The sequence below is a fragment of the Ceratotherium simum genome, chromosome 25, assembly GCF_057802395.1.
Source record: "Ceratotherium simum simum isolate JZ-2026a chromosome 25, ASM5780239v1, whole genome shotgun sequence".
NCBI classification, from domain to species: Eukaryota; Metazoa; Chordata; class Mammalia; order Perissodactyla; family Rhinocerotidae; genus Ceratotherium; species Ceratotherium simum.
In genome coordinates, this window is record NC_141924.1 from 9,312,055 (window position 1) to 9,326,293 (window position 14,239).

Here is a 14,239-nt window from a genome sequence, read left to right on the forward strand (position 1 = left end):
TCATCATCTGGGGCAAGCCGCTCCCTCTTAGGCCTGGATGCTTCCTCCGTGTGGGTGTGCTCCCCTCTAACAGCTGGGTGGGTGGTGCCCAGGAGAGCGCCATGACTCATGGGGTTGGGGAGCGTGGAGGATCTCCCTCTCTGGGCTCTGGAGGTCCTGAATTGAGGCTTGTTTGACCTGCCCGGCCCACCTCACCGTGTTTTATCAGCCTTTGGGCTATCTTTCCACTGGCCCCTGCATTGGTCCATTTATGGACCTGGGTCTGGCTAGCAAGGTCGCTTCACAGGGTTGGGCCTGGCTGGGAAGTCACAGGATGTCTGGCCATAGGGCCTGGAGTAGAGGGCACCTACCTTGGGGTCTTTCCCTCCTGTTGCCACACATGGTGTGAGGACAGCCCAACAGACCCTCCTTAGCACCTACCCTGGACAGCAGGCACATGGGGAGCCTGTGTCTCCCATAGGAACGAAGGGGTCCCTCCAAGGGCAGCGTTTCCTTGCTGGCTGTGGACCCCTCAGGTGACATCTTTCTTGGTCAGGTGGCGGAGGAGATGCCCTCTTCCCCATATGAGGTGACATGGCAGGAGGCAGGTGGAGGTCTGACCAACTCCAGCCCCTAGCCCCCTTGCCAGGCCCTGTTTTGAGCTCTGGGGCCGCAGGCGCTGCCTTTTGAGAGCTGCCAGTCTGGTGCAGGAGACCCACAATTGTGGCCCACTGTGGGCAGTGAGGTCAGGAAAGCCTTCAGGAGTTGTGGAGGCAGGAACTGAGTCTGGAGGCTCAAATAGGACTTCTCACCGGTGATATTTGACAGGTGGAAAAACTGAGGCTCAGGGCTGATTAGGACCCTACAAGGTTCTCTGGGCTGGCTGTTCTTTCCCTCCAGGCAACCCCGGGCTGGCCCCTGTTCCCTCCCGGGTAATACACGAGAATGCTTCAGCTCAGACTGAGGGGAGAACCACAGATCTCACTTAACCTCATGACAGGCCAGCAGTGCCTGGCTCGAACCCGCACACTGAGGAGCATCCTTCTGACTGCCCTGGCCCCACTCAGTCATTCAGACCAGCTCAGAGGTTGGGACCCCTGACCAGGCCCAGGTGCAGGGAGGGGCCTACGGGCTCTAACGTGCTCCTTACTGAGAGACCTGCACCCTTTGGAATGTCCCCCCAGACTCAAATGCTCCTGAGAACTACAGCCAGCGCTGAGATTACCCAGGCTCCAGGTCCCTGAGCCCTGTGATTTGGGATCTGCAAGATCACAGATGCTTCAGTGGGAGCAGCCTGGGACCCCCAAATGGGAAGGGCCTGCTCAGCACCAGGCTGTTCCCACTAAAGGGACCTCCACTACGACTTGGCTAAACCAAACCAGCAATTCCACTTGGAAGCTCAGACTAGAAAACCCCCGGGGCAACTTGGTCAAGGGCGCTCCTAGCAGCACTGTCCCTCATAGCAAGAACCTAGAAACGACTCATAGGCCAACATCGGGAAAATGGATCAAGTGCGAAGCCACACGACGTAATGTTACACAACAGTACAAATGCATCACCATGGCTATGTGCGTACCGTGCGTACCACGGATGAATCAATAGCGGTGTTGAGTGAAGAGAATCTCAGTATGATTCCATCAATTCAAAAGCAAATAAACTAAACATGTTTAAGCGTATGTCTCTGATAAACCAGCATTCAGAATAGGAGTTAGTCTGGGGAAGGCAGGGGACAGGTTGGGGTGGCAGCAGCAAGCGTTCGAAGTGATCCAAGTCCACCCACCTAAAAGCCACATTCTTAAAAAGAGGAAATAAAACACAGGAGAGCATTTTTTTTTTTTTTTTTGGTGAGGAGTTCAGCCCTGTGCTAACGTCTGCCAATCCTCCTCTTTTTTTTGCTGAGAAAGACTGGCCCTGGGCTAACATCCGTGCCCATCTTCCTCCACTTTATATGGGACGCCGCCACAGCATGGCTTGCCAAGCGGTGCATCGGTGCGCACCTGGGATCCGAACCAGCGAACCCCGGGCCGCCACAGTGGAGCGCGCGCACTTAACCACGTGCGCCACCGGGCCAGTCCCCACAGGAAAGCATTTTTGACAAAAAAGCACAAACCATAAAGAAATTTGCCTTTGGGCAGGCCCCGTGGCTTGGCAGTTGGGTGCGCGCACTCCGCTACTCCGGGTTTGGATCCCGGGCGTGCACCAACGCACAGCTTCTCCGGCCGTGCGGAGGCCGCGTCCCACATACAGCAACTAGGAGGATGTGCAGCTGTGACGTGCAACTGTCTACTGGGGCTTTGGGGGAAAAAAAAGAAGGACCAGGATTGGCAGTGGATGTTGGCTCAGAGCCGGTCTTCCTCAGCAAAAAGAGGAGGATGGGCATGGATTGTTGGCTCGGGGCTGATCTTCCTCACAAAAAAAAAAGAAATTTGCCTTTGTCAAAAATGAAAGACAATGACCCAGAAATACCATGAAAGTGAAGACATTGCAGCATAGATAGCATGAAGGAATCCGTGCTGAGAATATCCGTCCAAATGAAAATTGGGCAAAGGACATGAGCAGGCAGTTCACAGAAGATGAAACCTGAAAGGCAAACTCAGGAAGAGTTCAGCCTCACTGGTACTCAAGGAAATGTGAAGTAAATCCATGCAGATAGCACTTCAGACCAGACTGGCAAATGTCATTAAGAGAGGTGACACCAGGAAAGACGTGAATCTGTCACACGTACCACATGTGTGGTGCTGGAGGGATGTCCAACTAATAAAACCATGTTAGGGAGCAATTTGGCAGATACTGAAAAATGCATACTTGAAAATGCATGTAGCCTGTGACCCCCCAAATTCCATTTCTAAGGATCTGCTTTAGAGAAACTCGTCTATGTGCACAAGGAGACAAGTACAAGAGCGGCTTAATAAGGGATACCAGAAAATTAAGAAATCACCTGTGTCCATCGGTAGAGGAATGGTTAGATTATGGCCTGTGCATGCAGTGAGATACGGTGCAGAAGCTCTCTGCATCCACGGGAATAAATCTTGAAAACGTTGAGTGACAAAAGCACGTTTGCAAAATAACGTGCACTGTTTAATACATTAGAGAAATTGAATGCCGTATATGTATACTACTCCATGAAAGTGGTTGCCTCTGGGTGGAGAGGGAGGGAGAGAATGAGACGGGTGGAGAAAACGGGGGGCTTCAACTGAGTTTATAATCTCCCCTCTGGGTGTGTACCGGAAAGAAATGACAGCAGCATCTCCAGCAAATACTTGGATGCCCGTGTTCACAGCAGCAATACAGCGGCCAAGAGGTGGAAGCAACACAGTGGCCGCCAGCAGATGAACCGATAAACAAAGTGTGCTATATGTTTACAATGGAATGTTGTTTGGCCATAAAAACGAAAGAAATTCTGACACATACTACATGGATGAACCTTGAAACATTCCACTTAGTGAAATAAGCCAGACATGAAAGGACAAATAATGTATTATTCCCCTTATATGAGCTATCTAGAATAGGCACATTTATAGAAACAGAAAATAGAAGGGAAGTTAGCAGGGGCTGGGGGGAGGGAGGAATGGGGAGTTAGAGTCTAATGGGTACAGAGTTCCTGTTTGGGATGATGAAAGAGTTCTGGAGATGGATAGTGATGATGCTGCATAGCATTGTGGATATACTTAGTGCCACTGAATTGTGCACTTAAACATGGTTTAAAATTGTAAATTTTGTTATGTGTATTTTACCACAATAAAAAAATCCTAAATGTAAAAGACAAAACTGTAGATCTTTTGGGGCCGGCCCCGTGGCTTGGCAGTTAAGTGCGCGCGCTCTGCTGCTGGCAGCCCGGGTTCAGATCCCGGGTGTGCACCGACGCACCGCTTCTCCGGCCGTGCTGAGGCCGCGTCCCACATACAGCAACTAGAAGGATGTGCAGCTATGACATGCAACTATCATCTACTGTGGCTTTGGGGGGGAAAAAATAAATAAAATCTTAAAAAAAAAAAAACTGTAGCTCTTTTGGGAGACAGTGTAGATGAGTATCTTCAAGACCTTGGGAGTAAGGAAAAGATTAATAAATTAAGCTATATTTACCTCCTTGGTTTGCCATTATTGTGGGATAGTCATTGTAGGATAATGAATACTATGTAGCAATGAGAATTTTTCTGTTTATCAAGGCATCATTAAGGGAGTAAAAAGGCAAGTCACAGAGAGGGAGAATATAATTGCAATATTTGTTTTAAAATAACTCATTCAGAATATATAAAGAACTACAAATTAATAAAAACTATAAAAAAACGAGCAAAAGGCTCAAATGGGCACTTTACAGAACACATGAAAAAGTGTTTAATGTCATTAGTCATCAGAGAAATGCATATTAAAACCACAATGTGATACCAGTATACCCTCACAAGAATGGCTAAAGTACAGAAGACAGGCAATACCAAGTGTTGGTGAGGCTGGGGAGCAACTGGCACTCTCCTACACTGCTGGTGAACGTGTAAATTGGGACAGCCACCTTGAGAAACTGTTTGGCAATATCCATTGAAGCTGCAAACAAGCATATTCCAAGACCAGCAATTCCACCCCTAGGTGTATCACGACAGAAATGGTTGTGATGTGTTTGCCAAAAGACATGTGCAAACATGATAATCATAATAGCCCCACCCTAGAAACAACCCAAACGTCCATCAAGAGTGGAATGGATAAATTAATTGTGGTACAGGGAGATACCAAGAAGGCGGAAGTGGGAATCGTCTGCCCAAGCAGGGAGGAACAGTTTAGCGTTGACATTGTTTAGAATTGCTGGGGCATGATGACAATAAAAAGCCAACCAACTCTAATTGGGTTCCATTGTATTTAAATTCCCTCCTGAGGGAACACCCCCTTATTGCCTGCATCTGGGGCAAATCACTCTTCTGCCTCTGCCCCATGCCAGTGTTGTGGGATAGTTCTAGAATGGAATGCTGGAATGCTACATAAAAATGAAAATGAACAAATTAAAAAAATACACATCACAAATGAGTTTCACAAACATAATCTTGAGTGAAAAGAGTCAGACATAAACGAGTACACACTGTGTGATTCCATTGATACCAGAATTGGCTGAGTGACATAAAGCACATGCAGAAGTCTGTGTGTGTGTGGGGGCCAGTCCCGTGGCTTAGCGGTTAAGTGCGCGCGCTCTGCTACTGGCGGCCCGGGTTCGGATCCCAGGCGCGCACAGACGCACCACTTCTCCGGCCATGCTGAGGCTCCGTCCCACATACAGCAACTAGGAGGATGTGCAACTATGACATACAACTATCTACTGGGGCTTTGGGGGAGAAAAAAGGAAGAGGATTGGCAACAGATGTTAGTTCAGAGCTGGTCTTCCTCAGCAAAAAGAGGAAGATTAGCATGGATGTTAGCTCAGGGCTGATCTTCCTCACAAAAGAAAAAAAAAAGTCTGTGTGTGGTGTGTTATAAAAACAAACAAACTGAATAACACAAGATGCGATCCATCAGAAGCACAGATCTGAAAAATCATAGGAGACATAAATGTTTGCTGTGGTCTAGATGAACTATTTCATTTTAAAAGATGCACATGTGCCCAGGAAGATAAGTATTTGGATATTCTTTGCAACACTGTTTGTAATAACAAAAAGTGGGAGGCAACAGAGATTACTGGGTATGTAAAGTGGACACATTGCTGCAGTGGAATACTATACAACAGTCAAAACTAATGGATAGGACTAAGAATCAGCTTGGATCACTCCCAATAATCTGATGTTGAGTGGAAAAACAAAATTGCAGGATATTGTATGTACAGTGTTAAACAATGTATGTAAATGTGTAATAAGCACAAATAGAGGTGACGGTTCTGGAGCGCCTACTAGGTGCCAGTGCCCACCTGAACTCCCACAGCAGCCCTGTGAGCTAGTTACTAATAGTATGTTTTTTCTCACAGAGTAGGAGACTGAGACTCGGTGAGGCACAGCCCAGCCAAGAGGGAGCCCTGGTCTGGGACCCACTGGGCAGCCCCTCGAGGGCCCTCTCTGCTAGGCTGTCCCAGGGACTGGCTGCCCAGGCCAGGCTCTCAGGCCTGGGCCAGGATCCTGAGCCGGCACCGGGCAGGAGGCCCTGTAACTCCAGCCGCTGCTCCCGCCCCTGCCCGCCCCTCCTTCACCTCAGCCTGGGGCTGGGCTGCCCACAATGCCTCCCATTCAGCCCTGCCCCTGCTGCCAGGCCTGCGGCGGGGAGGGGGGCTGCATCCAGACGGGGACCGTCGCCGGCCTTTTCCTTGTGCAGCACCTCCAGGCTGGACTGGCAGTGCAAGGCAGCATGGAGGGGTAAGTCTTTGGGCCCTAGGGGTGCAAGGAGGGCTTAGAGAGGCTCAGTGGCCGCAGGCAAGCCCCTGTCCTTCTCTGGGCCTCTGAGGGGCTGGAGGATGGGGCTCTGGGGTCTCCCTGGGCAGAGATCCCCTAAGGGTCTCTCGGAAATGGGCTCTGAAAAGGCCGTGTGTGGGAGTGTGGCTGCCCCTGTGCGCTAGTCCTTCGGGGCCTTGTCTGAGAGCTCAGCAGCCCTCTGAGCCCTGGACGCCTGTCCCCCAGGGATCTGTCCCCATGGGCCCCCCTCCCTAGCCCACCCTGAGCCTCAGCCTCATCACAGCCTCTGGAGGATGCCGCCAGCCCAAGGCTGGGGCTGGACCCTGGGAGCCCAAGGAGGCTGAAAAGCACGGTGACAACCCAGTGAGCGGGAATAGGGGAGGCACAGGGTGGGGGCCCAGCCCAGGGATCAGGGAAGGCTGCTCAGAGGCCGTGACTCAAGCTGAGAACAGAAGGAAAAGCTGGGTGAGCTGGTGTTGCGGGGTAAGAGGAGGGGGCTCTGGTGCTGTGTGCTTATGGTGGGAGAGCCGAGGGGTGACACTGAAGACTTGGAGCAGATTCCAGTAGGGGAATCAGGAGTCAGGACTCTCCACCAAAGGCAGTGGAGAGATGCTGGAGGGTTTTCAGCTGGGGGTGTCAGGATATATCTGTTTTTTGGAAAATTCCCTTTGGTTGCTGGTGGTGAGTGGAGCACTGGGGAGGCCAGAACCACCGTGGCAGCAGTGTCCCTAAGAAGAAACAGGCAGTGGCTGTAGTTGTGAGATAAAGGGGTCCAGGTGGGTAATGGATGGATGGATGGGGGGGGGCAGGTGGATGCACAGACAGGTAAGTGGATTGACTTTGCCCAAATCACAGCCCCAAACCCATACCCTCAGTTCTCCCAGCCCAGTCTAGGCCAGCTGGGTGGCACTAAGATGAAGGAGGACAACAGGGGAATAAACAGGAGAAGAGGCCTGAGCCACCTGCTCACCTGTCACTGTGGCTCTGACATTAGGCTCCTAAGGGTCTCAGAGCCCACAATACCTGGTCCCCCAAGTCCTGCCTCACAACTCAGGCCGGGCCTGGGTTCCCTCTCCCGCAACCAGGTTGTCTTCTCGAGGTGGGTGCCAGTATGCTCCCTGCCACCGTGGAGCTGGCGCCACATCTGCCTGAGGACTGGCGGCTTCTCCCTCTGCCACCCACCTCACACTGGGAGGTCCAGGCCTCCCCCTGTACCCAGGAGCCTCACCACAGCCTGGGCACACGCTCTGAGCCCCGGAGCCATTCTTTCATTCATCAAGGCTTCCCGGAGCCAATGGGCGGAGACAGTCAAAGGGACTCGCCAGGGCGCCTTTCTGAGCCTCAGTTTTCCCCAGTGTACAACAGGGCTAACAATAGAACCTCTGCAGCCTGCGGGGTTGTGAGGCTCAGGGCAATGACCTTCCCTGGGCCCAACAGAGGAAGACGAATATGTTCAAGGGGCTCTGGGAACAGGACCTGGGGCTCAGTGAGTGGACAGTGTGAGCCCCTTGCCCCTGTGAATACCTGACCCTCCCTCCCTCTCCCAGGTCCCAGAGCGTCTCCTTGGTGCTGCTGCTTCCTCTGCTATTGCCGCTGGGCCCCACTTGGCATGCCACTGCCCAACGCTGCCCACAGACCTGCATCTGTGACAATGTCAGGCGGCATGTTTCCTGCCGGCACCAGAACCTCACTGAGGTGCCTAACGCCATCCCTGAGGTCAGCAGGGGAGGGGTCCAGGGGAGGACAGCAGGAGGAGGAGCCTGGGCTGGCACCAGTGGATCTGCCACTGCCTGGCTGGGAGAACTTAGCAAGTCCCTTTTCCTCTCTGAGCCTCAGTCTCCACATCTGGAAAATGGGAATGATAATAACCAACCACAGGGAGACAATCTATTTAAAATCCTATGTGATTGGAACAAGTAGGTGAACTATAGATAAATATTGAATTAACTGCAGACCCTGCGGCAGAGACTGGGGATATCCTGGGATAAGAGATGGTCTCTGCTCTGTGGAGTCAAGAGCTAGTGGGAAAGAGAGAAGGTAAATGGGCAGTGACAATTCAATGTGAAAAGTGCCAGAGTGTGGGATGCCCTGGTGGCTGGGGAGGAAGGCTTCCTGGAGGAGGTGTCTGATGAAGAGAATGTGGGAAAGGTGAGGGAACAGCACGTGCAAAGGCTAGGGTTAGCAAGGGGCACAGGCCGTAGTCCTTGTGCTGCTCAGCCTCTCTCACCTCTCCCTGCTCAGCTGACCCAGCGGCTGGACCTCCAGGGCAACATGCTGAAGGTCATCTCTCCAGCTGCCTTCCAGGACCTGCCCTACCTGACACATCTGGACCTGCGGCACTGCCAGGTGGAGCTGGTGGCTGAGGGTTCCTTTCGGGGCCTGGGCCGCCTACTTCTTCTCAACCTGGCTTCTAATCGCCTGACCGTGCTGCCCCAGGAGGCGCTGGACGGGCTGGGCTCACTGCGGCGCCTGGAGCTGGAGGGGAACATGCTGGAGGAGCTGCGTCCGGGGACGTTCGGGGCACTGGGTGCACTGGCCACGCTGAACCTGGCCCACAACGCCCTTGTCTACCTGCCCGCCATGGCCTTCCAGGGGCTGATGCGCGCCCGCTGGCTGCAGCTGTCCCACAATGCGCTCAGCGTGCTGGCCCCCGAGGCCCTGGCTGGCATGCCCGCCCTGCGCCGGCTCAGCCTGCACCACAATGAGCTGCAGGCCGTGCCTGGCGTGGCCTTGTCTCAGGCCCAGGGCCTGGTCCATCTTGAGATGGGCCACAACCCATTCACCTATGTGGGCGAGGAGGACGGGCTGGCGCTGCCCAGCCTTCGGGAGCTGATGCTGGACCACGGAGCCCTGCAGGCTCTGGAGCCCAGGGCCTTTGCCCGCTGCCCACACCTGCACACCCTGGACCTCCGTGGGAACCAGCTGGACACTCTGCCGCCACTGCAGGGCCTGGGGCAGCTGCACCGGCTGCGGCTGCAGGGGAATCTGCTGTGGTGTGGCTGCCAGGCCCGGCCACTGCTCGAGTGGTTGGCGCGGACACGCGTGCGCTCAGATGGCGCGTGCAGGGGGCCCCGGCGCCTGCGAGGTGAGGCCCTGGACAGCCTGCGGCCCTCGGACCTGCGCTGCCCTGGAGATGGGGCGGAGGACGAGGAAGAGGAGCTGGCTGCCATGCGGCCCCGAGCCCCTCTCGGCGTCCCCAAGGAGGATGATGGGGCGGCCAAGCCCTGCCCGCGCGCCTGCGTGTGCGCCTCCGAGTCGCGGCACAGCGGCTGTGAGGGCCAAGGCCTGCGGGCCGTGCCCCGCGGCTTCCCCAACGACACCCAGCTCCTGGACCTGAGGCAGAACCACTTCCCCTTGGTACCCCGAGCGGCCTTCCCAGGCCTGGGCCACCTGGTGTCGCTGCACCTGCAACACTGCAGCATCGCGGAGCTGGAGGCGGGTGCCCTGGTGGGGCTGGGCAGCCTGATCTACCTCTACCTGTCTGACAACCAGCTCTCAGGCCTCGGCGCTGCCGCCCTTGAAGGGGCCCCCCGCCTTGGCTACCTGTACCTGGAGCGCAACCGCTTCCGGCGGGTGCCGGGGGCAGCCCTGCGCGCCCTGCCCAGCCTCTTCTCCCTGCACCTGCAGGACAACGCTGTGGACCACCTGGCCCCTGGGGACCTGGCAGGCGTGCAGGCCCTGCGCTGGCTCTATCTGAGTGGGAACCGCATCACCCAAGTGTCCCCTGGGGCCCTGGGCCCAGCTCGGGAGCTGGAGAAGCTACACCTTGACAGGAACCAGCTGCGAAAGGTGCCCACTGAGGCCTTGGAGGGGCTGCCTGCCCTCCTGGAGCTGCAGCTCTCGGGGAACCCGCTCAGGGCCCTGCACGACGGGGCCTTCCGTCCCATGGGCTGGTCCCTGCAGCACCTCTTCCTGAACAGCAGCGGCCTGGAACAGGTGGGCACAGGGGGTGTAGGGGTGGGGGGAGGCAGCATGAGGGCCCACGCAGTGTGCACTCAACAAACTCTGCCACCCCCGCAGTGCCAGGCCCGAGGCTGGGTCTGGGGACCCTGAAATAAGCCAGACACTGTGTGTGCCCCCAGGGAGCTCAGGTATGAGCAACAGACCAGGCAGAATCATATGCCACATGGAGAGGCCTGCCAGGGAGGGCACTGCTGGGACCTGGAGGAGAGAGGAACGTGGGTTCATAGGATTACCTACTGTTGTATGCTTTGAGGGCAGGGCTGGAGCCCCCAAGAGGCTTTGCCATTATGCGGGGTGCTCAGGCACAGCAGAAGGAACCATGAACTGGGGGTCTGGGTGGCTTGCAAAGGGCAAGTGCTTTGGCATCAGATCAACCTGGGTTTCCACACCAGCACTGCCCTTCCTGCCTGCGCCACCTTGGGCTCTCCTCCTCCCTTCTGCTGGGGGAGCACAGGGCTCCCTCCAAGCCTGGGGGTGGGGTGGGCCTGGCAGGAGCTTACACCAGAGGCTGGCACCTCTTTGCAGATTTCTCCTGGGGCCTTCTCGGGCCTGGGACCCCGGCTCCAGAGCCTACACCTGCAGAAGAACCAGCTGCAGGCCCTGCCGGCTCTGCCTGGTCTCAGCCAGCTGGAGCTCATCGACCTCAGTGGCAATCCCTTCCGCTGTGACTGCCAGCTGCTCCCGCTTCACAGGTGAGCACCCACACCTGGAGCCCCAGCTGGGACCCACCAGCTGCTCTCATCAAGCCCCCAGCATCTCCCCAGGGCACCATGTCTGCGCCAGCCGAGCAGCTTTTGGGGTAGGGTCCTGCCAGGGCTGGCCACCCTTCCAGGGGGAACCAAACGTGCACGGGGCTTGGGGTGTACTTCTCTGAGCCTCTGTTCCCTCATCCATAGAGGGAATGAAATCTGTGCAGCCTGGTGTGGTGGGACCTAATACATATGCGTGGGCACTTGGCACAGTCATATAAGAAAGCAATAAGAACCCCGGAGTCAGCAGACCTGGGCTCAAATCTGGCTCTGCGACTGGCTAACTCTGTGCTGGTCGGTCCCTCATTGTAAAGGGGCTGATAGTGCTCCTGTCCACCCCGTGGTGGTGGTGGTTTGTAAGAAAACATTAAACTCATTAGCATATATACATTGGTCTGAACAGTGTCTTGGTCGTCAGCCCTCTGTAACTGTTCATTACTGTCACTGCCCCCTTTTTACAGAGAAGGGATCTGAGGTTTGAAGGGACTTGCTGGGGGTCACGTGATTGGTGAGCGGCCGAGCCAGCACTCTCTCCAGAGTCCGCTCTCACCCGCTATGCCCCACTGCCCCCAATTCCCGAGGGCCTCCTTGCCCTCCTCAGGAAAGCTAAGCACAGTGGTTTCCCCGAACTCTCTCTTCTCCTCAGGTGGCTCACTGGGCTGAACCTGCGCGTGGGGGCCACCTGTGCCGCCCCTCCCAGGGCCCGTGGCCAGAGGGTGAAGGCTGCAGCTGCTGTCTTTGAAGCCTGTCCGGGCTGGGCTGCCAGGAAGGCCAAGCGGACGCCTGGTGCCAGAAGAAGCCCCATGAAGAGAAGACGGTGGGGAGCCGACAAGGTTGGCCTCGGGGCAGGTGGGGGTGGGCCTTGGTGGGTGGGTGAGGTTCCAAAACCCCCAGGGTAGCAGGAGTCTGACTTCTCTTGGTCTCAGGTTCATGTGGTGCCAGATCTGGGCAATGACCCTGTTGCTTCTGTTCAGTAATGTCCATTCCTCTCTCCTCACCTCCTCCACCTTGGGGCTGGGCCCAGGGTGGGTTTGTAAGGAAATGACTATACGCTATTCCATGCTATGGGACAGTGGCCTTTCCAATAAGCCATAGCATGCCGGGACCCGGTGTGTCCATGGAATCAATCCCGCTGTCACCGTAATTGCTGGGTCACTGTTGACCCTTTCCCACTCTGACCTCAAGGGCCCCTCTCATCCCTGGGACGGGAAAAGCAGAAGTACAGGTGTAGAGTTGGCACCGCCTCCCACCCCTTGTCAGCCACATGTTGGACCCCACTCTACATCGTTCCATCACCCCCTTGACATCACACCCACCATCCCGACAACCCATTCACACCCGAATGCTCAACTATAGCAAAATCTCACAGTATGTCAGAGAAGAGCGAGCAGGATATGGGCCCCCCTCCATGTGGGAACCCCTGCTGTATGGTGAGGGCATGTGGGGGGCCCATAGGGAGAAGCCAGTCCTTAGAGGAAAGTGAGAACAGAACAAAGGAAGGTGGGGAGAGGGCTCTGCCTGCCTCTGGAGCCGCATTTGAAGATTCGGGGTGCCTGGGGGCCACGAGATGGTGCTTGTATTAGTTTCCTTCGGGCCGCCGTAACAAAGCACCACAAACTGGGCGGCTTAGGACAACAGCCATTCATGTCTCACTGTTCTGGAGGTTAGAATTCTGAAATCAAGGTGTGGGCAGGGCTCACTCTGAAGGCTCTAGAGGAGGATACTTCCGGTCCCCTTCCAGCTTCTGGTGGCCCCAGGTGTTCTTGGATGTTGGCAGCACAGCCCCAATGTCTGCCTCCATCTTCATGTGGTGTCTGCCTGTGTCTCTTCACATCATCTTCCTGCTACATCTGTGTCCAAATTACCCTTTATAAGGACACACGTCATACTGGATTAGGGCCCACCCTAATGACCTCATTTTAACTTGATTACCTCCGTGAAGACCGTATTTCTATATAAGGTCTCATTCCGAGGCATATCTTTGAGGGCACGTAATTCAACCCATGACAGTGTTCCTTATGGAGGTAGGCTGGGAGTGAGGAAGGAACCCCTAAAAAGACCCCACACTAAAGTTAGCAGTTCTCGGGGCCAGCCTGGTGGCACAGCAGTTAAGTGCGTGCGCTCCGCTTCGCTGGCCGGGGGTTCACGGGTTCAGATCCTGGGCGTGCACTGACGCACCACTTGTCAAGCCACGCTGTGGCGGTGTCCCATATAAAGTAGAGAAAGATGGGCGTGGATGTTAGCCCAGGGCCAATCTTCCTCGGCAGGAAAAAAAAGTGAGTTCTGCCTTAGAAGCAAGACCTAGAGCTAGCATAAATCAACAGCCAATATTAATCTCAGCCGACACTTGCGTGGCACCAACTTTCTGCCAGGCATTGTGCTGATAATAAACAGCATCAATGCCGTCTCCCTGCGTCAGCCCTGGGGGAGCGCGTGTGGGCGCTGAGCCTGGCTCAGGAGCAGAAGCTCTCATGGGTCTGCCTCCAGGTCAGGGCTTTAGTTACAAGAGAAGCCCGCCCCGCCTAGTATGGCAGCTGTGGCAGGAATCAGGACATCACGGACTCTTCCATCCAGCCACCCTTTCTTACATGGAGATGTTCCACCAACTGCCAGCCCTGGAGTTCTAGGTTTTTCTTTTTTCTTTTGTTGAAAGTGGCAGTTTCCTCCCAGGAATACAAAGGAGTTGAAAGATAAGGATCCTGAGCCCTGCCAGGGTGCTCACCTTGCTGAAGGCACCAGGCTGAGCTGCCAGCGCCTCACTCTCCTCGGAGGTGCCAGGCTCTAGTTTGGTGTCTGGCCCGTGGAAGGGGCTTAGTAAACACTGTTGAAGGAGAGTGAGTACTGGTGGTAACATGGCAGACCAACAGGGCTTTAGTCCCACCGCTGTCATTTAACAGTTGTACGCTTAAGCAACCAAGTTACTAAATCTTAACGAGCCTTGCTTTTTCTCATCTGTAAAATGAAGTCAACACGTACCTCACGGGGATGCTGTGGAGATGAAATAAGCTGTGGCAACACGTGTAAGCTAGTGCCTGGCATATGAGGCTGTTATGGCAGTTCCCTTGCTTCCCTGTCCCTCGAGCAGAGCCGAGGGTCTAGATGGGGGACAGTAAAGGTGCAAGGGAGCTTCCTCTAGTGTGTGCTTTTGGTCTCATCTGTGCCAGGGAGCCACTGCAGGTCACTGAGCAGCGG

At 55.1% G+C, this 14,239-nt stretch overlaps 1 protein-coding gene across 1 annotated transcript; it reads left to right on the top strand.

Annotated features, from left to right (window-relative positions):
* The first annotated feature begins 6,448 nt into the window (after positions 1 to 6,448).
* Positions 6,449 to 12,024, top strand: CHADL (chondroadherin like). The gene is made up of 7 exons (XM_087448584.1): positions 6,449 to 6,490; positions 6,591 to 6,687; positions 7,840 to 8,051; positions 8,577 to 10,271; positions 10,824 to 10,990; positions 11,694 to 11,880; positions 11,974 to 12,024. Exons 1-7 carry the CDS (start codon positions 6,449 to 6,451, stop codon positions 12,022 to 12,024), a joined length of 2,451 nt encoding a protein of 816 aa, XP_087304710.1.
* Positions 12,025 to 14,239: the final 2,215 nt, after the last annotated feature.